This window comes from Scyliorhinus canicula, chromosome 8, assembly GCF_902713615.1.
Source record: "Scyliorhinus canicula chromosome 8, sScyCan1.1, whole genome shotgun sequence".
NCBI lineage: Eukaryota > Metazoa > Chordata > Chondrichthyes > Carcharhiniformes > Scyliorhinidae > Scyliorhinus > Scyliorhinus canicula.
The window spans coordinates 152,725,470-152,752,474 of NC_052153.1; the positions used below are offsets into that span (position 1 = coordinate 152,725,470).

The 27,005-nt window shown below is 47.9% G+C and overlaps 1 protein-coding gene across 2 annotated transcripts in view; it reads left to right on the forward strand.

Annotated features, from left to right (window-relative positions):
- arhgef28a (Rho guanine nucleotide exchange factor (GEF) 28a) overlaps positions 1-27,005 on the forward strand; it is a 571,388-nt gene that overhangs the window by 425,355 nt on the left and 119,028 nt on the right. For both annotated transcript variants that reach the window (XM_038805467.1, XM_038805468.1), the window contains one exon: positions 7,649-7,800. In XM_038805467.1, coding sequence (XP_038661395.1) covers positions 7,649-7,800 — 152 coding nt within the window. The remainder of the gene's footprint in view (positions 1-7,648; positions 7,801-27,005) is intronic.

Here is a 27,005-nt window from a genome sequence, read left to right on the forward strand (position 1 = left end):
CTTCGAGCAGGCTGGTAAAGATAGACTGAGTTACTACAGCTAGATGAGCAGAGAGTCAAACTCATTTAAGAACTGTGTTGATAGTTCAATAAACAAGTTGAACTCATTTCTTAGTCTGGAGCTTCCTTTGTACATCAAGGAAGCAGCTTATGCTACACTAAGCAGCATAACACAACAGGGCTTACCAGATGTGGAGGTGAATAGTGTCCCCATCCGGCGAGCATAAGAGTAGAGCCAGTAGCACCCAACCACCGCCTGAGCAACATTGGGGCCAGACCAGTTGGCTGAGGGCCTCTACAGCTTCATGAGACATCTTTCCCGAGCTCCAGGAGGAGGACATACAGCGTGCTGCACCTGTGGTCAGAGGAACCATGGGAACCAGGAACACCAGAACCACCAGCTAACATGGTGCCCTGGTCAGGGGAAATGCCCACCCAGAGCCAGGGCTTTACACATAGCACAACCCAAGGAGGACGAGTGAATTCAGTAAAACTGCAAGAAGAATAGCCCCCATCAAAATCACCGTCCAGGTTAATAGCCACCTCTAGTGATGGAAATTGATACAGGGGCTGCTGTCTCAGTCATAGGACAGCAAATGTACCACAAAGTCCGTACAGAGGTCCAATGCCCGGTCCTAAGGGGCACTGATGAACATTTGGCAATATACACGGGAGAACTGCTGGCCATCACTGGCATGATGGCATCTCTGGTAGCCTAATGCAGAAATTCATTTCTTTGCCACTGATAGTGGTGTGAGGATTCAGGCCCAGTCTTTCGGGCCTCGACTGGGTACAGTGGCTCTCCCTAGGCTGGCAGCGGATTTTCAAGGCGGGCACTGGGGGGTTGTAGTGAGCGTGGCCAAAATCTACTTGGGCCCGCTTCCCTAGTCCCCATGTGGAAAGTGGAATACGAGGTCAGGAAGCAGGAATGCTTGGGAATTATTTGTTCTGTGCAACTCATGGAGTGGGCAGTGCCTGTAGTCCAGGTGCTGAAGCCGAATAAAACCTGAGTGGAGATTACAAATTGATGGAGAACAAAGCCTCATGTTTGGATGGGTGCCCGTGCCATGCATGGATGATCTCTATGCGGTTGATTGGGGATCACTCCTTCTCCAAATTAGACATGAATCACATGTAGTTCCAATTGGACCTGGATGCGAGGTCCAGGAAAAACGTGATTGCCAATATCCGCAGGTGTGTTTATGAATATACCAGCCCACTGTTCAGGGTGTCGGTGGCCTGTGTGATCTTTCAGCGAGTTATGGAGATCATTCTCCAAGGGCTTCCAAGGGTGGCAGTCTACTTGGGCAACATCCTGATCACCGGAACCATCGAGAAGGAACGCATGGATAATTTAGAGGAAGTCTTCTCCGTTTGTCTGAGGCAGGTGTCCGCCTAAAAAGGGGCATGTGTATATTTCACATGATAGAGGTCACATACCTGGGGTGCCGGGGCAACAGGGATGGCTTGCATCCAATGGAGGAGAAGTTACCAGCCATCAAGCAGACCGCCATGCCTGAGAAAATAACCAAACTATGCCCGTTTCCCAGACTCATAATTTATTACTGCAAATTCATCCTGAACTTGGCAACTATACTGACACCACTGCATGCACTCCTGAAAAAACATTAGAAATGAGAATGGAGGGCGCCGCAGGAAGAGACGTTTGCCAAGATAAAGTGTGAGCTGTCATCCTCCAGTCGGTTAATGCACTATGGCCCCTCCACACCATTCATGATCATGTGTGATGCCTCCCCATATGCCATCGGGACAGTATTGTCCGAACAAATGGACGACGGGATGGAGAGGCCAATGGCCTATACATCAAGGGCTTTGGCCACCGCAGAGTGCAGGTGTACTAAAATCAAAAAGGAGGGGCTATCCATACTCTTTACAGTCCAGTGGTTCCACCAGTATGTTTATGGGCAGCACTTTGCAATCATAACAGACCACAAACCATTGCTCGGGTGTTCAAGGTAGATAAGGCAATCCCACTAATAATGTCGGCCAGGATCCAGCGATGGACGCTACTATTGGCAAAATATGAGTATTTGTTCAAGTATCGACTGGGCGTGCAAATCACATACGCGGATGCCCTGAGCAGACTCCCATTGCCGACATGCCCCTCTGTCCCAGTAACAGAAAAAGTGGTGTTGGTGCTGAATTTTATGGACACCTTGCCAGTCACAGCCTCGCAGATTCGTGAGTGGACACAAAAGGACCCGACCTTAGCGAAGTTAGGCCACATCGTCCTGCACAGGGGACAGCAGGGAAAACTGCCTGAGGAGCTGTGCGTTTTCACTACTAAGCAACAAGAGCTTAGAGTGGAGGACGTCATTCTCCCGTGGGGAGCCCATGTTCTGGTCCCAAGGCAAGGCAGGAAAGCCAGATTTCAGGACAATGGACAATGGGCACTCAGGGGTGTCCAAAATGATGATGCTCGTCAGAAGCTACGTGTGGTGGCCGGGACTTGATGGCGACATCGAGAGGTTGGTGCAGCAATGCACCACATGACAGGAACATCAAAAGCTCCCGCCAGCAACGTCTCTTCATCCCTCGGAGTGGCCAGGACGGCCCTGGGTACGATTACACGCCGATTTCGCCTAACCTTTTCAAGTGTCAATGTTCCTGCTATGTTGATGCCTATTCAAAATGTTTGGATGTTTACCAGATGCCATTCACCACTTCAAGGGTTAGCATTGAGAATTTACACCAATCGTTCAGTATCCATGGCATTTCAGAAGTGCTCATTACAGATAACGGCCCACCTTAGTCACTGGGACGGCACAGTGGATAGCACTGCTACCTCACAGGGACTCGAATTTGCTTCTGACCTGTGTGGTGACTCTGTGGAGTTTGCACATTCTTCCCATGCCTGCGTGGATTTCCTCTGGGTGCTGCGGTTTCCTCCCACAGTCCAATGATGTGCAGGTTAGGTGGATTGGCCATGCTAATTTGCCCCTCGGTGAGGTTACGGGGATAGGGTGGGGGATTGGGCTTAGGTAGGGTGCTCTTTTAGAGGGTCGGTGCAGACGTTATGGGCTGAATGGCCTCTTCTGCACTGCAGGGATTCTATGATTCATGAAGACGAAAGATGTAAAACACATTCAGACTCCGCCCATACCACACTTCTTCAAACAGTCTGGTTGAACCGGTGGTGCAGACTTTTAAGAGCGGCATAAAGAAACAAGCCACGGTGTCCATGGAGACAAAATTGGCCCGGTTCCAGTTTAGCCATTGGACCACACTGCATATAACGACCAGGATGGCGTTGGCTGAATTGCTGATGGGCCAAAGACTGAGGACCTGCCTTAGCCTGACATTCCCTAATATTGGTGGGAAGATGGAGAGATAACAGGATCAAAAGAAAATATACCATAGCCAGTGGAAGCAGGACAAAGGGTTCAGGCCAGGGAGTCCGTACCAAGACCGGCTCCGCCGGGTAAGTCAACTCCTCATCCTTTCTGCCCATCATCCAGGGACCAAGAAATAACATTCCACAAGGGCCAGGGCACAGAGATGTGTGAGATGGAAGTGTCCACAATCTCAGAAGTCAGTTTAAGCAGGGAAAGACCGCTGACAGCACCCCAAGATGATTGGTGTGGATGCTCCCCAATGCATTACACACCTCCTGACCCAGCCCTGCAACTACTGGAAATGCAACCTCAGGCAAAAAGATGGAAGGAGACCTCCTCCATCCTCTATGACAGAGAGACTTGCAGACTTTGGTGGGGAGGGATGTAATAACTCCCACGAGATCCACAGGGATGACCTGATTGATACCCCCATGGGGCTCTTGAATACAAACTCTCCCGCCGAGGGGTGGAGGCCTAACAGTGGGGCTCGATGAATTAGGTAGATAAAAAAACAATCAGGATTGGAACCGGCATATTTGGATGGTCCGTACTGGGACTGGATGTACTGTCCACCGCGTTGCGGCCTTGCATTTCCCTAACTAAATAAATGTTTTAGTTCAAGCCTTCTTAGGACGCCTGTAAATATTATAGTCAACTTTTTCGCATTTGCACTGGGCCATTATGCCATTTGCTGATATGAGTTCACAGGAACAGTATTGGCTCATACAGCAATATGCATATTATATTCTTAATGGACAGAGCGAAACTAAGGTGGCTTCATGGCTGTTCCACCATATCATTTAAGGTTTCCTAATGTAATTCGGTAATCATAGCAGTTTTGGTTAAGTTTCTTACTTTCTAACTCTCTCTCTCTCTCTCTCTCCCTTCCCTCTTTTTTCCCTTTTCTCTCTCTTCCATCTTAAAAACCTTGGGCATAATTTTACTCTCCCTCCAAGGCGGGTTCTGAGGCTGGGGTGAGCGTAACACTGAATGGACGGGATTCCACCCAGGAACCCTCCTGCTCAAACCCAGATGCAATTTTGTGCTTGCCCTCAGGTGGGAAATCTTCCCATTCCCCGATTATCCTGCCCAGCCTCAATTTTTAGGCTGCTGGGAGCAGGTGGAAAGAGGGTGGGAAAGCGGCATTTGCATTTCTTCTCATCTTGGGGGGGGGGGGGGGGGGTGCCTCACTCTGAAGGTCCCTCATTGGTTGCCCTCCCCCTGGGACATTGGAACTCCAGGGCCTATTGCCCTCCTTGGTTCTCAAAGCCAGCTGAATCAAATTTTGGTGCTTGCCCCCACTTGAGCTGGTTGACTGCAGTGTTTTCCCAAGAGCGGTGGACCGTAATACAGAGGTTCGTAAGACTTTTTTTTTGGTTGTCCTTACATCATTTGTACTGACCACCTTGATGTCCTGAGACAGTTCCCATAGAAATCTACTTGGGGTTCTGCAAACATTAATGCAGAAGACATAGCCAAACCATTCAAGTTGGATTTCCTGGAGAGTGGAATTCATGCTGTTGAGCCCAGCGTAATGACGAACCTCACTCCTTTTGATTTTGTCCTGCCATTGAATTCTGATGGACCTTCAGTTTCTTTGGTTGACGCATTCCAGAGCTTTGATGTGGTGCCTATAGCAGACTCAGGATTCTGCACCACAAAGGGTGGTAAGGACACAGGTGTGATAGTTCAATTTTAGTCTTCAACGTAATTCCATACTTGCTTTCAAGTATGTTCATGGGGTGTGCTGTAGGAAAAACTTGCTTTCTGGATGTATGCACTAATATCCTCATCAATAATGGCATCTCTAGAGAGCACACTACCAAGGTATGTGAATTTTTCTGCAGTCTTGAAACTGGTGCCATCAATGGTTATGTCTGGTGCTTCATGGCATATGCCTGGTAGTGTTGCAGCTGGAACTACACATGAAAAATGAAAATGAAAATGAAAATTGCTTATTGTCACGAGTAGGCTTCAATGAAGTTACTGTGAAAAGCCCCTAGTCGCCACATTACAGCGCCTGTCCGGGGAGGCTGGTACGGGAATCGAACCGTGCTGCTGGCCTGCTTGGTCTGCTTTAAAAGTCAGCGATTTAGCTGAGTGAGCTAAACCAGCCCCTGATGGCAAGTTAGCATAGACTGTTTCCATTATTACTGTTGACACAAGAATTTAAAATGGAGATATTAAAATAATTGCAAAATTGAGCCTGAATCACATCTGCTTCTCCTGGTATCTTGTCTGTAATCCCACTTCACCTGCTGACCATACATTGATGTTGACTGTCAATGTGCAAGATAATGGCAAATTGACTACCGTAAAAATGTGCTAAACCATTTGTTTCAAGGGCATCAGGACTTCTTCTTTTTTTTTTAAATTTAGAGTACCCAATTATTTTTTCCAATTAAGGGGCAATTTAGCGTGGTCAATCCACCTACTCTGCACATTTTTTGGTTTGTGGGGGCGAAACCCACGCAGACACGGGGAGAATGTGCAAACTCCACACGGACAGTGACCCAGAGCCGGGATTGAACCTGGGACCTCAGCGCCGTGAGGCGGTTGTGCTAACCACTAGGCCACCGTGCTGCCCTCGGGCATCAGGACTTCTAATGATTTTGTCAAATAAGGCCGGTTTTTAAAATTAGAACATAAAACCACAGGAAATGTTTGTGTGTCTGCATATTTCAATGCTCTTGTTATTTGCCAATGTGCGTGGCCAATTTTAGTAAAAGATCTATCAAGTCGCAACATTTCCTGCTGCAGCTCTCCACAACCTCCCTAACATCACATCCAGCCACAAACATGATGTACTGTGACAAATATGTTATTTTCTTCTGAGAACTATTTTCTTTGTCTCAACGCACCTTTTTTAATGTCCAATTGTCACAAGAACATCCATTTATCCCATATTTGTTTGGCACACCTGGGGTTTCTGTGAAAATAGTAAGCTATATTTTAATGGATAAATTCCTGAATTGAAAGAAAGCACACACTTCTGTTGGGTTGGTAAATGATAAGACTTGATATTATAGCTGTTACTTTGTGAAAGGAAACTGTCTTTGGGAAACCCACTGCCCTTGGGAAACTCACAAAGCATTCAGGCAGAATTCATTAGGATCTGCTGTATAACCAACATAGTCATGTTCCTACAGTATTACAGAGTCATGGAGTTTTTCAGCATGGTGGCCCTTCAGCCCATCATGTCTGCACCAGCCTTCAAGCACCTATCTACTCTAATCCCATTTTCCAGCACTTGGTCCATAGCTTTGCATGCTATGGCGTTTCAAGTGTTATCTAAATGCTTCTTAAATGTTGTGAGGGTTCCTGCCTCCTTTCAGGTAGTGAGTTCCAGATTCCCAACACCCTCTGGATGAAAACCTCTTTCCTCAAATCCCCACTAACCCTCCTGCCCCCTTCCATAAATGTATGCCCCCTGGTTATTGACCCCTCCGCTAAGGGGAAAGGTTTCTTCCCATCTATCCTATCTATGTCCCTCATAATTTTATACACCCCAATCTGGTCTCCCCTTAGCCTTCTGTGCTCTAAGGAAATCAATCCCAGCCAATCAAGCCTCTCTTCATAGCTGAAACAGTCGAGTCGAGGCAACATGCTGGGGAATCCCCTCCGCACCCCTTCTAGTACAATCACATCCTTCCTTTTAGAGTAGCGACCATAACTGCACACAGTACTCTAGCTGTGGCATAACAAGTGTTTTATACAGCTCAATCATAACCTCCCTCTCTTATATTCTTCACCTCGGCAATAAAGGAAAGTATCCCATATGCCTTTTTAACCACCTTATCCATCTGTCCTGTCTATGGACATGCACCCCAGTCGTGTACTTTTATTTTCAAGTATTGGTCAGGACGGGTTAACAGCTTCAAAACATGTTTATTTTGTTCTAAAAATAATGCACAATACTGCGGATGCTGGAAATCCAAAATAAAAACAGAAAATGCTGGATAAGCTCAGTAGGTCTGGAAGTATCTGTGGAGAGAGAAACAGAGTTTAACCTTTTGAGTCCTTTTACCCTTCGATAGAGGGGTCTGGAGAAGTTCTGGTCACCACCGCTGATTCCTGATTGCAGCCCAGAGTTCACCATCACAGAAAAAAAGACTTCCAACTGGGTGCATGAATTGAGCAGGTTTATTTTCATTACCCGTGCATCAGGAACTATGAAGTATTAATGTGGCTTTTTCACATTGTACAAAACCAGCCTTAGACGGTCGGTGTGTGTCAGTATATGTATGATGGGTATGAGCAATAAAATCTACTTTTCTTCTGTCTCCCTATTAGATGCATCTGACTCTAAGATCCCAGATCCACAGTCACTGGTCACAGATTCGGTGATGAGACAGACAGGAGGTGCATGGTGTGGCTGTGACCCTCTGCTTTTGCAGACTGGGGGTGAACTGTACAGACCTAGATCAGATAGTACTGCACAAAAGGTAAATAGTTCCACAAGATTGTGAATCAATCCTGATTAAGAAAGAATTGCATTCAGTTCTCAGTGAACAAATGGTCAAATTGCTAATTTGGAACTCATAACCAGCTAAAGCCCCCCTCCCCACCCGGCTACCACCTCTCACCCCTCACACCATCTTTCTCCCCATCCTGTCAGGGTTTACAGAGATATTCATACATTTGTAATTGATCAGATTTGGACCAAAGGTGGAAGTTGGAACTTTGAAATTCTCTTGAAATGATACTTGCTTCGAAATCCCAGCACAGTAACCTGATCTGAAATATTAATTTGCTTACAAACCGAGCCAAATTATTCTCTGTCGTTCCTTTATGGATGCATAATCTCTAATTGCTCTTGGTGCTGTTGCACAGAAGAATGTATTGTGAATTGTGTTTTATCAGAAGGAATCTTCTAAATTCAAAGTGGTTGGTATCGAAGATCATGAACGATAAAAGTAAGTTACTGCAACTTGCCAAAAATGGACATCTGTTAGATTTGTAAATGGAATCCAGCTTTCAGTCATTATTTCTCCACTAGTTCTGTTTTCACTTCTTTCATCTCCTGAGTACAATTCAGTCTAATTTGTTAGCCTGCATTTGAATGTTTGCCATGTCTAGTAAATCATTAGCGTCTCATGATGAAAATTCAGTTTTCCTAGGGATTTTCAGTTGTGGATTGCAAAATTTGGTAAAATGAATCCAAAGATATCATCGCACAGGCCGACACATTAGGCTCTGTAGAATCATCGCCAAGGGACACCATTAGATTACACATGCAGACATTTCCAAGTTTTCTGTGTTTGTGAGCCACTTAGGTACACACTGTGGTGCATGGGGGCCATGTATTAAGTTGAAATGAATGTTCCCATTATTTTTCACATATTGCAAGCTGTGGTTACTAAGCAATCCTGGAACTCTGAATAAAGATTTATCCATCAGTAGGAACAGTGCTAAGAATAGCCATTTCCCAAACACCAACCTGAATTAAAGTTCAAACAGATGAACCATTGGAGGGGGACTAATCGGATAGCCCTTTAAAGAGACCCCATGGGCCAAATGGCCTCAGTTTGTGATTCAATGATTCAGTAAATAAGAAGGATCAGTATGAACAAGCAGCCTCAGCTTTGTCAAGCAGATTGCCAGGACTCATGGGTTGCTTGTTTTATGGGCCATAGTTTTGACACCTCAGCGTTATTTTAAAAAACCAGTTGTATAATAAATCAAACGTGCATATCAATGTTCTCTTCTCTCCCCTTGATCCACGATATTCAAATAGTCAAATTGCATGAGAACATGCATCTGTACTCAGCCATCCAGAATGCCAAATTTGTGTTCCCGTTTCTTTCTCCTCTCTTTTCCACTGGTCTGTACAGCAATTTCCTCCATTTTTCGACCTTAGAGCATCGAAAATCCAGTGGCCACCATTAGATTACCAAGTAAGAAAGAAGCAGACAGACGGCAACAATGGAACAGCTGTGATTTGTCTTAGTCTAGAGGACAAAGGAAAGGATGAATAATTCAGTAACCACTGCTGGAAAGTGCAGTATGTGGAGCTGGAGGGGAAGCGGTGGCACTGTGGTATTGTCACTGGACTAACAATGCAGAGCCCAAGGGTAATGCTCTAGGGTCCTGGGTTCGAAACCCACCATAGCAGATGGTGAAATTTGAATTCAATAAAAATCTGGAATTAAATGTCTAATGATGACCATTGACGGTTGTCAAAAAAACCCACCTTGTTCATTAATGACTTTCAGAGAATCTGCTGTCCTTACCCAGTCTGGCCTATATGTGACTCCAGATCCAGGGCATTGGTGAGACAACACCTGGAGTATGATATGCAGTTTTGGTATCCTTATCGGAGGAAGAATGTTCTTTTATTTTTATTTTTTTATAAATTTAGAGTACCCAATTCTTTACTTTTCCAATTTAGGGGCAATTTAGCCCAGCCAATCCATCTACTCCGCACATCTTAGGGTTGTGGGATTGAGACCCTCGCAGACACAGGGAGAACGTGCAAACTCCACACGGATCGAACCCAGGTCCTCAGCGTCGTGAGGCAGCAGTGCTGACTACTGCACCAACGTGCCGCCTGAGGAAGGATGTTCTTGCTATGGAGAGAGTGCTGTGAAGGTTTACCAGGCTGATTCCTGTCATTTGAGGAGAGACTAAATTGGTTAGGATTATATTAATCAGATAGAAGAGTGAGAGGGGATCTCATAGAAACTTACAAAATTCTAATAGGATTAGGCAGGACAGACTCAAAAAGAATGTTCCTGATGGTGAGGGAGTAAAGAACGAGGGTTCATAAGTTGAGGATAAGGGGTAAACATTTCAGGACTGAGGTGAGGAGAAATTTCTTTACACAGAGAGTGGGGAATCTGTGGAATTAAACTACCACAGCAAATAGTTGAGGCCAAAATGTTGTGTAATTTCATGAAGGAATGAAGCAGCATTTCACTTGCACCTCTTTCAATTTGATCTATTGCATTCACTGCTCCCAATGTGGGAGCTCTTGGGACTAAAGGGATCAAGGGAATTGGGGGAAATTCAGGATCAGGGTATTGAACCTGATAATCAGCCATGATCATAATGAATGGCGGAGCAGGCTCGAAGGGCCGAATGTTGTCCTCCTGCTTCTATTTTCTCTGTTTCGTACAGCGATACAGTCGATTCTTAACTGCCCCCTATTGAAATGGCTGAACAAGCCACTCAGTTCAGAGGCAATTAGGGATGGGCAATAAATGCTGGCCCAGCCAGTGACACCACATCCCAAGAACAAATTTTAAGAAAAAGAAAAGGACATGCTCGACTTCGATATCCCTCCACCCCCTCCTGCAATAGTGAGACATACGAATACCCAAGGGATGGCACGGTGGCTCAGTGGTTAGCACTGGTGCCCCACGGCACTGAGGTCTCAGGTTCGATTGTGGGTTTCGCCCCCACAACCCAAGAGATGTGGGTTGATTGGAAAAAATGAATTGGTACTCTAAATTTATTTTTAAAAAGCCATACGAATACTCACTGTCTGGCTCCACATCTTGAGATTTGTGTCAAATGGAAGTGTGAACACAGCAAGATTTAGCCTCTTCATGAATGAAAGGGATCAATCTGAAAGAGGTGAAATAAGTGAGTTTTGACAAAAACACATATCTACTCCAGCCACAAAGAAGAGTTGTTCTCTCGCTTCTTATCCTGAAGCCACCATGTTCTCCTTGGAGTGAAGGAGGCTAAGAAAAGATTTGATGGCGATGTTCAAAATCATGAGCGGGCTGAACAGAGCAGATGGGGAGAAACTGTTCCCGCTTGTAAATGGATCAAAAACGAGAGGACACACATTTAAAGTGCATCCCCTTAAATTCATCTATGCCCTTTGCTTCAAGTCTTCTTCTTCGACGATCATTTGCGAACAAGCATGATTGTCCACGTAAGAAATTCCGTATTACTGGTCATGGATTCGGTGGGTTTTTGCGTGGCTGATGAGCCCGATCCTAGAGCTGCATCTCCGACTGCACGCTTGGCAGGTGTTTCCGACAGGTGGCATTGGTCCTTGGACTCCATTGGTATTCCTGGTATTCCTTTCTCAGGCCACTTTCCGGGCCTCCTCCTCCTGTTACGTGTCCTCAAAGAATTGTGTCCCTTCGATCAGGAGGTTCCTCCAAGTAGATCTCTTCTGACCAAGAGTCTCCCAGGCGTTGATGTCAATGTTTCATTTCTTGAGGTAAGACTTCAGGGTGTCTTGGAAGTGCTTACTTTGTCGTCCTCTTGTTCAGAAGCCTTCCTTGAGCTAAGCGACTACCCAGTCTATGTTTGGTCTCTCCAATATAGAGGAGATCAGTGAATGTAATAGATCAAATTGAAAGAGGTGCAAGTGAAATGCTGCTTAACCTGGAATGAGTGTTTTGGGCCTAGGATGTTGTTAAGCATGGTAGAGGTAAAGAGGCAGGTGTTACACCTTATGCAATTGCATGGGAAGGTGCCATGGGAGATAGGAGAGGTGTTGGGTATGGTGGAGGTGTGAATTAGATGATCTCAGAGGGAACTGTCGCTGCGGAATGCTGACAGAGGGAGTGAAGGGAAGATGTGGGCAGCACGGTAGCATAGGGATTAGCACAATTGCTTCACAGCTCCATGGTCCCAGATTCGATTCCTGGCTTGGATCACTGTCTGTGCGGAGTCTGCACGTTCTCCCCGTGTGTGCGTGGGTTTCCCCCGGTTGCTCCGGTTTCCTCCCACAGTCCAAAGATGTGCAGGTTAGGTGGATTGGCCATGATAAATTGCCCTTAGTGACCAAAATTGCCCTTAGAGTTGGGTGGGGTGTCTGGGTTATGGGGATAGGGTGGAGGTGTGCGGTTGGGTAGGGTGCTCTTTCCAAGACCCGGTGCAGACTCGATGGGCCAAATGGCCTGCTTCTGCACTGTAAATTCTATCTATGAAATGTGTGGTGGGATTATGCTTTGCATTCGGAGGCTGGTGGAGTGAAGTGTGAGTACGAGGGGGACACTATCGTTCTGGGAGGGGGCGAGGGTAGTGGCATGGAGATGGACCACACGCTGTTGAGGGCTCTGTCAACAACTGTAGGTGGGAAATCACGGTTGAGGATGAAGGAACACACTTTCGAAGCACCATCCTGGAAAGTGGCATCATCGGAACAAATGCGACGGAGGCAAAGGAGTTGAGAGAAAGGGCTGGAGTCCTTACAGGTTGTAGGGTGCGAAGAGCTGTAGTCCAGATAGCTGTGGGAGTCGGTGGGCTTGTAATAGATATTAGTAGATAGTCTATTGGAGCCAGTAAGGTCAGGGAAGGGAAGGGAAGCCTGAGATAGACCAGGTGAAAATGATAGAGGGATGGAAACTTTTCCAGATCCGGACGAAAGCATGAAGAAGCACCAAAATAGTCATTGATCCTCTTTCCATGCCAGTATCTTACCCTTAACACCACGGGTTCTTATTTAACAGCCTCCTGTATTGCACCTTGTCAAAGGCCATCTGGAAATCGAAATAAATCATGTCCACTGCTTCTCCTTTGTCTAACTTCCTTGTTACCTCTTCAAAGAACTCTCTTTTTAAAATGTAATTTATTACAAACATGTATCAAAACAGGTTACAGCAAACAAACATCCCGGGAAACATGCTTCCCTACAATCAACTATACAGTCTGTACAGATTTTTCCTCTTTTTCAACCCCCCCCCCCCCCCCCCGATAAACAGCCCCTCAAACACGGTCACAAACATCCCCCACCTTTCCTCAAACCCCCCTGCTGAGCCCCGTAACTCACACTTTATCTTCTCTACTCGCAGGAAGTCGTACAGGTCACCCAACCAAGCCGCAACCCCCGATGGCGATGCCGACTGCCACTCCAGCAAAATTCACCGCTGTGCAATCAGAGAGGCGATGGCCAAGACATCGGCCTTCCTCCTCTCCATGAGCTCCAGCTTCTCTGAAACCACAAATATCACCACCAAAGGGTCCGGGCCCACCTCCTCCCCCACTATCCTGGCTAAGACTGCGAACACTCCCGCCCAGAAACTTCCCAATTCTTTGCAACCCCAAAACATGTGCGTGTGATTCGCTGGCTCCCACCCTCACCTCTTGCATTCATCTGCTACCCCCTGAAAGAGTCCACTCATTCTACCCCGAGTCATATGCACCCTGTGCACCACCTTAAACTGTATCAGGCCCATCCTTGCACATGAGGAGGTCCCGTTTACCCTGCCCAGTGCCTCACTCCATACTCCCCAATTGATCTCCCCTCCCAACTCCGCTTCCCATTTCTCTTTGATCTTCACCACCCACTTGCCTCTCTGCTCCCCCAGCCACTTGTACATATCCCCAATTCTGCCCTCCCCTTCCACATCCGGGAGCAGCAGTCGCTCCAGCAGGGTGTAGGGAGCCCCTTCCAGACCTTTTGCACAAAGTCCCTAACCTGCAGATACCTGAACTCACTCCCCCTCAGCAGCTCTACCCTCTCCCTCATCTCCTCCAGACTGGCGACCCCTTCCTCCAAATACAGATCCCTCACCTTGACCTGCCCCACTTTCCTCCACCTATATATATTATCAATTCCCCCCCCCCCCCCCACTCCCCCCCTACCCCCTCCTACCCCCTTCCTCCCCCTTCCCCCTCCTCCCCCTCCTCCCCAGCTCAAACTCATGATTCTCGCCCAGAGGCGTTAGCACAGACATCTCTTTCACCCTTTCAACTGATTTCATATCTTCACTGGGGACTGCACCACCGGGCTCCTTGAATACCTACTCGGAGCCATTGGCAACGCTGCCTTCACCATCGTCTTCAAATTAGACTCCTTTTGACAAAGCTGTGCTGACTTAATCCTATTTATCATGCACTGCAAAGTACTCCGCAATCTCATCTTTAATAATGGACTTTAAAATCTTACTATTGGCCGAAATCAGATTGACCAGCCTATAATTTCCCGTCTTCTGCCTCCCTCCCTTCTTAAACAGCGGTGTCATATTAGCCATTTTCCAGCCCTCTGAGACCCTCCCTACCTCCAGTGATTCCTGAAAAATCATCACCAATGCCTCCACAATCGCCTCTACTACCTTTTTTAGAACCCTGGGGTGTAGTCCATACGGTCCAGATGATTTATCCAACTTCAGACCTTTCAGTTTCCCAGAACCTTCTTAGTGATAGGCACTACACTCACCTCTGCCCCCAGATTCGTCTGAAGATCTGCTATCCCATTGGTGTCTTCCACCATGAAGACTGATGCAAAGTAACCATTCAGTTCCTCTGCCATTTCTTTGTTTCCTATTATTACTTCTCCAGCCTCATTTTCCAGTGGTCCAATGTCCATTCTTGCTTCTCTCTTACCTTTTATATATTGAAAAAACTCTTTCTTTAAAAAATTATTTTAATAATCTTTATTGGCACAAGTAGGCTTACATTAATACTGCAATGAAAATACTGTGAAAATCCCTTAGTCGCCACACTCCGACGACTGTTCGGGTACACGGAGGGAGAATTCAGAATGTCCAAATTACCTAACAGCACGTCTTTAGGGACTTGTGGGAAGAAACCGGAGCACCCAGAGGAAACCCACGCAATTACGGGGAGAATGTGCAGACTCCGCGCAGACAGTGACCCAAGCCAGGAATCGAAACTGGGACCCTGGAGCTGTGAAGCAACAGTGCTAACCACTGTGCTACCGTGCCGCCCAATCCACCTAGCCTGCACATCTTTTGGATTATGGGGAGCGAAACCCATGCAAACACGGGGAGAATGTGCAAACTCCACACGGACAGTGACCAGAGGCGGGATCGAATCTGGGACCGCAGCACCGTGCTGCCTTGCTATCTTCTTTCATATTACTAGCTAGCTTACACTCATATTTCATCTTGCAATGGAGGGATCTGAAGACAAGGATGAGAATCTTAAAATCAAAGCAATTTTGGGCTTGGAGCCAGTTGTAAGTATTCAAACAGAGGGATGATTGGCTAGCAGGTCTTGGTGCAGGTAGTATACAGGCAGCTGAGTTGTGGTCTATCCTGGTCTGGACATTGACAAAGAGGCAATGCATAGTCGCAGAGAGATATTGCAGAGGTATGGCTAGGTGCCTAAGCCATAATATAGCTCTCATTTACCAACATGAAGATGAATTCCTTTTAATTGATTTATAAACTGAACGTAGATTCTGAGATCATTTAAATCTGCAATTCTTTTGTCTGCCACAAGATGGCAAGAGATGACTAGGAAGAATGTTTTTGAATAAGCTGATTTTTTACACACTGCTTCAATTTATTAAGTTACATTTTGCAGTAGATTTTTTTAAAGTTGCATTATTAATTTTGCAAGACTCAGCAGTAGCACAGTGCTTTGACAAGAAATCAAATTGAACCAGGCAATACTATATTACATAGAATCTAGCCATTGGTTCAACTGGTCTGTGCCAGCATGCGTGCTCTAGGCAAGCGTCATGTCATACTAACTAAAAGTAAGGGTTTTCTTTTTGCTTTACAATTATATATTGCTAAACTGTTTTGTAAAATTAGCGTTTCCATCAACAATTTTGATTTCTTGTATAAATATATTAATAGCTCAATCTCCATTAACCGACACGTCCTTTAAGTCCAGGCAATAATTGCTTAAAATTACGCTATAACCCATCCCTCATCTGTTCACTGAACTGAGCAAGGGGGGGGCATTGAAAACATATCGTGCCTCAGGCAGGCTGCCAATTGCATGGGCAGTTGCGGCCACTTTGTTTTCAGCAAGAGAACAAATTAATAATACAAGCCATCTCCACTACCAAGAATTTCTAATCCCCATCTCTTAAAACATAGAACACAGTGCAGAAGGAGGCCATTTGGCCCATCGAGTCTGCACCGACCCACTTAAGCCCTCACTTCCCCCCTATCCCCGTAACCCAATAACCGCTCCCAACCTTTTTTGGTCACTAAGGGCAATTTATCATGGCCAATCCACCTAATCTACACATCTTTAGACTGTGGTAGGAAACCGGAGCATCCGGAGGAAACCCACGTACACACGGGGAGGATGTGCAGACTCCGCACAGACAGTGGCCCAGCAGGGAATCGAACCTGGGATCCTGGCGCTGTGAAGTCACAGTGCTAATCACTTGTGCTACCATACTGCCTGTAAAACAACTTAACCAAACATTTTGTAAAATTCTAAGAAATGTATAATGTAACTGCAGCAGTGCATCTTCTGAAGCCCAGATCAGAGGATAAAGACATTTGAGAAAGGTCATGTGGCCCGCCTGGATATTATATGCATGAGTCATAATATCCACTCATGTATATAATGAAGTGCAGACAGGCAGTGATTGACACACAGGATGACCAGTAAGCACACAGCACAGTGCAGCCAATCACCAGATAGGACACTACCACTATAAAGCCAGATGGCACTAGGTTTCCCGCTCTCTCTGGACCCAGCCACTGAGACAGTCAGAGTCCACGAGCTAGCCAGTGCAAACACCATGCGGTAGCTAGTAAGTCTGGTCAGGCTAGTACTAGGTCTCCAGTCAGTTCAGTATAGTGACGGCCCACAGCTGAGCATGTATATTAGTTATCTCGTTGAATAAAATCGTGTTGGATCTTCTCCAGTGTTAAAGGTCTGTTTCTAGTCTCACTGCATCAAGTGCAGTCCACATCGAACCAACCTGCCTAACACATCATGGTACCAGAGTGTTACTGAAAATTGACGACCTACCTCGAGTGAATCAGCATTGACCAGCAAGCAGCCATCCGGTGACATGGAAAATATCCTCCCTCCTCCGCAGCTCCGCATCTCCAGCAATCTCGGTGCCAATTGGAAGATCTTCAAGTAAATGTTTCTCTTGTACATAGAGGCCTCCGACCTCGAAGCCGCATCGGATGCCAGGAAGATCACGCTATTTCTCTCCACAGTGGGGGAACCACTCCATCCACATCTACAACTCCCTTTTGTTCGCTGAAGGCGAAGACAAAATGAAATTCAAAACAGTCCTGCTGATGTTCGACAGCCACTGCGACATTGAGGTGAATGAGAGCTTTGAACCGTACATTTTCCAGCAGAGGCTTCAGGGTAACGATGAACCTTTTCAGTCCTTCTTGACCCATCTCCGCATCCTCGCGCAGTCATGTAACTATGACTCGACAGCTGATTCCATGATCCGGGATCAGATCGTTTTCGGGGTCCACTCCGACTCCCTTTGCCAGCAGCTCCTGAAAGTCAAACAGTTGACCCTCCCTGTCGCTATCGAGACGTGCGTTGTCCATGAACATTCTAACAATCGTTACTCCCACATCAGGGCGGCAGAGACTGCAAAGCTGGCCTCCCACGAGGCGGAACGGGTGCAGCCATCGCACAGATGCAGGGCCTGAGCATCGAGGAGAGTGGCTATTTTGCACACTTTTCCCGGGCCCCTGCACATGGGCACTACGACCGAGTTGGCGACGAGACCGACAATCTGACTGCGCAGGTGCGTATGTCGATCGACCGCACTGTGCATGCGCGATGGCGCACGGAACGTGCCGACGTCGGCGTCATGACGTGTCCGAATTGTGGCTCCGCCCACTTAAAGCGGCAATGTCCAGCAAAAGGACGCCGGTGTCTACAGTGTGGCAAGCTTGGCCACGCAGCCCTTTGCAGATCTGCTCCACCGCTCCGCAGCCAGCAAACCCAGCTGCGGCGCAGAAGTGTCCGCTCAATACACCAAGGCATGCCAGATTCCGATCCCGACAGCCCAACAGACCCTGATGCTGAGTGCCTCAAGTCCCCATACCGGGTGGGCATCATAACGACGCATGTGCTGCCCTTCATCACGACGGCGAAGCACCTCTCGATCCTCAGTGTGGATCCTGAAAATGAGTGGAGTGCGGTCCTCACAGTTAACAAGGCTCGCATCCGGTTCAAACTGGATACCGGCGCATCGGCGAACCTCATCTCGAAATCCGATCTCGACACCATCCCCGTCAGAACAAGCATTCTTCCACCGGCCTGCCACCTCCTTGACTATAATGGCAATGCCATAGCTTTCAGTGGCTCGTGTCAACTAGGGGTATCCAATAAGGCGATCAAGGCGACGCTGCGGTTTGAAATCGTCGGGCCCGACAGAGCATCCCTGCTCGGTGCTCGAGCCTGCAGGCTCCTGAACCTGGTTCAGCGAGTCGACACCGTGTCGTCGTCACCGGCGACGGCCTCGCCTGATGGAAACTTGCAAGCTGACATAGATGAAATCATCACGCAGTACCACAGCTTATTCGATGGAATGGGCACGCTCCCATACCGATATAAAATCCTGCTCAAGCCAAACGCCACCCCTGTAATTCATGCACCATGCCGGGGTGCTGGCACCCCTCAAGGATCGTCTGAAGAAGCAATTACTGGACCTCCAAGACCAGGGCATCATATCGAAGGTCACAGAGCCCACAGACTGGATCAGCTCCATGGTCTGCATCAAGAAGCTGCCAGGGGAGCTTCAAATCTGCATTGACCCCAAGGATCTAAACCGCAACATCAGGCGGGAGCATTACCCAATACCAAAACATGAAGAGTTGACCGGTGAGATGACTCATGCCAAATTCTTTACAAAGCTGGACGCCTCCAAGGGTTTTTGGCAAATACAGCTGGATGCATCCAGTCGCAAGCTGTGCACGTTCAACACCCCGTTCGGTCGCTACTGCTACAACTGGATGCCTTTTGGCATCATCTCTGCCTCAGAGGTATTTCACTGCATCATGGAGCAGATGATGGAGGGCATCGAGGGGGTGCGAGTGTACGTTGACGATGTCATTATGTGGTCCACAACGCCCCAGGAACACGTAGCTCGCCTCAAGAAGGTATTCCAGAGAATCCATGAACGTGGTCTCCAGTTCAATAGGGCCAAGTGCTCATTTGTCAATCGGATATCAAATTCCTCGGTGACCACATCTCGCAGCAAGGCGTGCGGCCAGATGCCGACAAGGTCTCGGCGATCAACGCCATGAAGACCCCGGAGGACAAGAAGGCGGTCCTCCACTTTCTCGGGATGGTCAACTTCCTCGGGGAATTCATTCCCAATATGGCATCCCACACCACGGCCCTCCGCCATCTCGGCAAGAAGTCGACGGAATTCCAGTGGCTGCCCATGCATAAAGAGGAATGGCGTGAGCTGGAAGCAAAGCTCACCACAGCCCCAGTTCTAGCGTTCTTCGACCCAACCAAGAAAACCAAGATATCAACTGATGCAAGCCAGGACAGCATTGGGGCGGTGCTCCTTCAGCGGGATGACTCCTCGTCCTGGGCTCCAGTGGTGTATGCCTCCAGGGTCGTGACGCCCACTGAGCAACGGTACGCTCAGATTGAGAAGGAATGTCTGGGCTTCCTGACAGGGATAGTCAAGTTTCACGACTATGTTTACAGCCTGCCAAAATTCACGGTAGAAACGGACCACAGGCCTCTAGTCCACATTATCCAGAAGGATTTAAATGACATGACGCCTCGGTTACAGCGAATTCTTCTTAAACTACACCGCTACGACTTCGAACTTGTCTACATGCCAGGCAAAGAGCTCATCGTTGCAGATGCCCTATCCAGGTCCATTACCACACCGTGTGAACAAACTGACTTCATCTGCCACATAGAAGCGCAAGTGCAATTGTGTGCCACCAACCTTCCGGCCTCTGACGAGCGGGTGGTCCAAATTTGTGAGGAAATGGCCAAGGATCCTCTGCTGCAGCGTGTGATGCAGCACCATACCAATGGCTGGCAGAAGGGACAATGTCCCCAGTTCCACAACATAAAAGACGACCTGACGGTGGTGAAAGGCATCCTTCTGAAACTCGACAGGATCGTAATTCCTCAGAGCATGCGAGCTATGGTGCTTGGCCAACTCCATGAGAGTCACTTTGGAGTCGAAAAATGCCGATGCAGAGCTTGGGAGGCAGGCTATTGGCCGGGCATCAGCCAGGACATTGCCAACACAGTCCTCAACTGCCCTACCTGTCAGAAGTTTCAGCCAGCTCAACCCAAAGAAACGTTGCAGCAGCACGAGATCGGACCTCTCCGTGGTCCAAAGTCGGTGTCAACCTTTTCCACGCCAAGGGGCGTGACTACATACTCCTGGTCGACTACTTCTCCAGTTACCCAGAAGTGGTGAAACTGTCCGACCTCATGTCGAAGGCGGTGATCAAAGCCTGCAGAGAAACGTTCGCCAGGCATGGGATACCGCTCACGGTAATGACTGACAACAGTCCTTGCTTATACAGCCAGGAATAGTCTGATTTTGCACGGTCCTAGAGCTTCCATCACGTAACCTCCAGTCCCCACTACCCGCAATCAAACGGGAAGGCCGAGAAAGGGGTCCATGTTGTAAAGCATTTGCTGTGTAAAGCTGCAGCCTCAGGCTCCGACTTCAACCTGGTACTGCTGGCATACAGGGCAACCCCACTGTCCACTGGGTTGTCTCCAGCGCAGGTGCTCATGAATCGCACTCGGAGGACCACAGTTCCAGCCATCCATGGTCCAGACCTTGACCACCTCACGGTCGTACAGAAAATCCAGCAGTCACGGGCCCAACAGAAAGCCACATATGATGCTCATGCCACGGATCTACCCGAGCTGGTCGCAACTGATCATGTTCGTGTCCAGTTGCCTGAGGGCGGCTGGTCAGCCACAGCTGTTGTGATTAAACAAGTGGCCCCAAGATCGTTCCTTGTCCACATGGCTGTTGGTGCCCTGCTGCGGCACAACAGACGGGCACTGCGAAGAGTTCCACGCCCGCTACCTGACCAAAGTGCCCGCCGCCCACGATGCTTCCTCCGGACGTACCCTACCATGAGGCCACCGATCTACCAGCAATCCTGCCGGACCCCGTGACCACTGCGATGGCAGCGATCTTGCCTATCCAAGTGCAGGCGGCTCCTGATCCACCCCTGCGGCGGTCAACAAGAATTCGTCGCCCACCACAAAGACTAAATCTATAGACTGAACTTTTGTATATTTTGTGACTTCATCAATTTGACCTCTGTAAATATTGTTTCATTTGCCATGTGTCTGCACTATCGCCACCTTCCTATGTATATACGTTCATTTCGACACCCCTTGTATGTAGTCAGGTACATATATGTATATACGCACGCACACCTTAGTATTTATTTATCTAACAAAAAAAAAGGGTGGAGATGTCATAATATCCACTCATGTATATAATGAAGTGCAGACAGGCAGTGATTGACACACAGGATGACCAGTAAGCACACAGCACAGTGCAGCCAATCACCAGACATGACACTACCACTATAAAGCCAGAGGGCACTAGGTTTCCCGCTCTCTCTAGACCCAGCCACTGAGACAGTCAGAGTCCACGAGGTAGCCAGTGCAAACACCATGCGGTAGCTGAAAGAACACAGAACATACAGTGCAGAAGGAGGCCATTCAGCCCATCGAGTCTGCACCGACCCACTTCAACCTTCACCCACTCTATCCCAGTAACCCAATAACAGCTCCCAACCTTTTTTGATCACTAAGGACAATTTATCATGGCCAATCCACCTAATCTGCACATCTTTAGACTGTGGAAGGAAACCGGAGCACCCGGAGGAAACCCACGCACACACAGGGAGAACGTGCAGACTCCACACAGACAGTAACCCAGCAGGGAATCGAACCTGGGACCCTGCACTGTGAAGCCACAGTGCTAATCACTTGTGCTACCGTGCTGCCCAAGCCAATCCATGCTAGTAAATCTGGTCAGGCTAGTACTAGGTCTCCAGTCAGTTCAGAATAGTATCGAACCACAGCTGAGCATGTATACAGTAGTCCCCCGTTATACCGCGCTCCGCAATACCGCGGTTCGCGATATACCGCGGGGGGGCTTATGGACCCCAACTGTCAGTTGTGTCAATTTCAGCGGCCGGCTGATTGTTTCAGTGAGAGAGCAGCTTCCCTCTCCGGATCAAAGTGAGCCGGCCGCTGAAATTGACACTGCCCGCTGCTCTCTCCCTCCAATCCAATTTTTAAGTTTTAATGTTTCGGATTGGAGGGAGAGAGCAGCCGGCAGTGTCAATTTCAGCGGCCGGCTCACTTTGATCCGGAGAGGGAAGCTGCTCTCTCACTGAAACAATCAGCCGGCCGCTGAAATTGACACTGCCCGCTGCTCTCTCCCTCCAATCAGTACCCCAGCAGCCACAGCCTGAAGCCCAGCAGCCACGGCCTGAACCCCAGCAGCCACAGTACCCCAGCAGCCACGGCCTGTACCCCAGCAGCCACAGCCTGTACCCCAGCAGCCACAGCCTGAAGCCCAGCAGCCACAGCCTGTACCCCAGCAGCCACAGCCTGAAGCCCAGCAGCCACAGCCTGAACCCCAGCAGCCACAGCCTGTACCCCAGGAGCCACGGCCTGTACCCCAGCAGCCACAGCCTGAACCCCAACTACAGAGGGGAGGGGCGATGTGAGACCATGCTGGTCTTGCAGAGGCCCGTATGACCTCCTCCTGTGTTCTCGGCTCTCTCCCTCCAATCAGCCGGCAGTGTCAATTTCAGCGGCCGGCTCACTTTGATCTGGAGAGGGAAGCTGCTCTCTCACTGAAACAATCAGCCGGCCGCTGAAATTGACACTGCCGGCTGCTTTCTCCCTCCAATCAGAAACATTAAAACTTAAAAGTTGGATTGGAGGGAGAGAGCAGCGGGCAGTGTCAATTTCAGCGGCCGGCTGATTGTTTCAGTGAGAGAGCAGCTTCCCTCTCCGGATCAAAGTGAGCCTGCCGCTGAAATTGACACTGTTTTAATTAGATCCACGATGGGGGTTTTAAATTTATTTAAAAATCTATGCTAGCTCTTCCCATTGTGAGTCTACGGGGGTCTGACCTCTTCCCCCCGCCCCCCGTAGACTCTCAATGGGAAGCGCTAGCATAGATTTTAAATAAATTTAAAACCCCCATCGTGGATATCCGCGGCTCGGTTGCAACGCGGGTGGCTGTCTTGGACCCCAACACCCGCGTTATAAAGGGGGACTACTGTATTAGTTATATCGTTGAATAAAATCGTGTTGGATCTTCTCCAGTGTTAAAGGTCAGTTTCTAGTCTCACTGCATCAAGTGCAGTCCACATCGAACCAACCTGCCTAACACATCACACCCTTCCAGAAAGATTGTACTTTTTTCCACACACTGTTGCATCCGTGCGAATTAGGTCCAGAAATAGGCCATTCGACCCCTCAAGCCCTGCCATTTCATTAGATCATGGCTAATCTGTTTGCCTTTTGTATGACTCCCACCTCCACCGCCTTCTGAGGCAGTGATCCAAAGTCAAAACACTGTTTAGAGATAAAAATTCCCCGTGTCTCTGTTTTAATTGGGCAACGCCTCATTTTAACACAATGTCCTCTGGTTCTGAACTCACCCACAAGAGGAAAAATCCTTTCCACATTCACCTTGACAAGAGCATTCGGGATATTCTATATACTCTAATCAAGTCGCCCCTCTCTTTATGAAACTCCAGCAGTAACAAATTCAGAATGTCCAATCTTTCCTCATAAGCCAACCTGCTCGCTCCAGGTATCAATCTCGTAAACCTCCTCCGGCCCCCAACTCATTTACATCCTTCTTGAAGTAAGGAGACCACAACAGCAGACAGATTCAAGATGTGGTCTCACCAATACCCTGTACAGCTGAGGCAAAACATCCTTACTTTTATGTTCAATTCCTCTCATTATAAAGGATACCATTCCATTAGGTTTTCTGATTAATTGCTGTACCTGCTTAATAACTGTTTGTGCCTCATGGTTCAAACATGGACAGAATAGCTGAACTCCAGAGGTGAGGTGAGATTGACTGACCTGGACTACACTTGACCGAGAGTGGCAACAAGGCACCTGAGCAAAACTAGAGTCACACTGGCAATCAGGAAGAGAAATCTCTGCTGGTTGGACTCATACCTAGCATAGTGCTCAGATCAAACGTCGGATCTGTCACTGATATTTGTGGAGTTCTATGCTTTTTTCCTTAAATTTCATGCTTTCCTATACTTTGTTAACCACAGAAGTGGGTCCTTGGCTTAGAATTTTTCTTTGTAGTAGGAATTTACTTATCCTGAGTTTTCTGAAATATCCCATAACCCAGTTCACTTCAGCTAGCTTGGCTTTCATGCCACATCATTGCCCTTATTTAAGTTTAAGTCTTAGGCCCACTGTTGTTCCTTTCAAACTTGATGAAAAATTCAGTCATATTGTGGTCGCTGCTACCTAGCGGTGCCTTTACTGTAAGGCCATTGATATTCCTGCCAAATTACACAATATCAAGTCAGCTATAACCTGCTCTCTGGTTGGTTCTAGAGCGTGCTGCTCTCAGAAACTCGAAAGCATTCGGTGAACTCCTAACCAGGCTACTGCAGTCAATCAGATTATTCCAGCTTTTTCTGCAGGTTAAAAACACCCACGGTTATTACAGGCTGTTTGAGAAATAATCCCAGGGATTTTTGTCTACACTTCTCTATCTAGAAATTTATGGATCACTTCTTTGAGTAAAGGAGAATTTCCTGATACCCATCAAAAACTTCATTTTACTACCTCACACCACATTCCTAAATTGTGCTTTAATAATAATAATAAAAATCTTTATTGTCACAAGTAGGCTTACATTAACACTGCAATGAAGTCACTGTGAAAAGCCCCTAGTCGCCACAGTCCAGCGCCTGTTTGGGTACACAGAGGGAGAATTCAGAATGTCCAATTCATCTAACAACACGTCTTTCGGGACTTGTGGGAGGAAACCGGAGCACCAGGAGGAAACCCACGCAGACACGGGGAGAATGTGCAGACTCCGCACTGACAGTGACCCAAGCGGGAATCGAACCTGGGACCCTGGCGCTGTGAAGCAACAGTGCTAGCCACTGTGCTATCGTGCCACTCTTAAACTTTAGCAGTTTAAGTGAAAGTAATATTTCCGGTTTACTTCTTCCATTTCCCAAAGGGGATTAAATTAATTTGCGAGCCTTGGAACGGGACAGAGTACGGAATGACATTAGGGCTTAAAGTATTATTTGATGAGGATGCATAATCCAGGCTTATGCACCACCACACAACATGGGTTAAGAAGGTTATGGTATGATTTTATCACGGTGTTTAAAATTATTTAGAGTCATCTCTGATTGGCTGCAGCATCCCCAACAGGGAATTACAGACTCCAAGCTCCTGGGTAATTCACAAAAGGTGCAAGGATTGAATATATTCCTTTTATTTATAGAAAACAGGCCTCTACCTTTGAATTTGTGTCACTTCCAGCAAGCGTAAATGATCCACGTTACAGGCTTGATTGATTCACTTAAATTGGTTGTTAGTGTACCCATTAGTGCACTCGGATTGTTCAGCAAGTGCTATCAAATCATGGAATCACATCTAACCAGAGGCATCTTGTTTGCATACTTACACAGCACAGACTGCATACTCACACAGCACAGACTGCATTCAAACACAGCACAGACTGCATACCCACACAGCACAGGCTACATACTTACACAGCACAGGCTACATACTCACACAGCACATACTCACACAGCACAGACTGCAAAATTACACAGCACAGACTGCATACTCACACAGCACTGGCTACATACTCACACAGCACAGACTGCATACTCACACAGCACAGACTGCAAAATCACACAGCACAGACTGCATACTCACACAGCACAGACTGCATACTCACACAGCACAGACTGCAAAATCACACAGCACAGACTGCAAAATCACACAGCACAGACTGCAAAATCACACAGCACATACTGCATACTCACACAGCACAGACTGCATACTCACACAGCACAGACTGCATACTCACACAGCACAGACTGCATACTCACACAGCACAGACTGCATTCTCACACAGCACAGACTGCATACTCACACAGCACAGACTGCATACTCACATAGCACAGACTGTACATTCACACAGCACAGACTGCATACTCACACAGCACAGACTGCATACTCACACAGCACAGGCTACATACTCACACAGCACAAACTGAACACTCACACAGCGCAGACTGCACACTCACACAGCGCAGACTGCACACTCACACAGCGCAGACTGCACACTCACACAGCGCAGACTGCACACACACAGCGCAGACTGCACACTCACACAGCGCAGACTGCACACTCACACAGCGCAGACTGCACACTCACACAGCGCAGACTGCACACTCACACAGCGCAGACTGCACACTCACACAGCGCAGACTGCACACTCACACAGCGCAGACTGCACACTCACACAGCGCAGACTGCACACTCACACAGCGCAGACTGCACACTCACACAGCGCAGACTGCACACTCACACAGCGCAGACTGCACACTCACACAGCGCAGACTGCACACTCACAGCACAGGCTGCATACTTACACAGCACAGACTGCAAAATCACATAGCACAGACTGCATACTGACACAGCACAGACTGCATCCTCACAACACAGACTGCATACTGACACAGCACAGACTGCATACTGACACAGCACAGGCTGCATACTCACAGCACAGGCTACACAGTCACACAGCACAGACTGCAAAATCACACAGCACAGACTGCTCACTCACACAGCACAGACTGCACACTGACACAGCACAGGCTGCATACTCACACAGCACAGACTGAACACTCACACAGCACAGACTGAACACTCACACAGCACAGACTGCATACTCACACAGCACAGAGTGCAAAATCACACAGCACAGACTGCATAC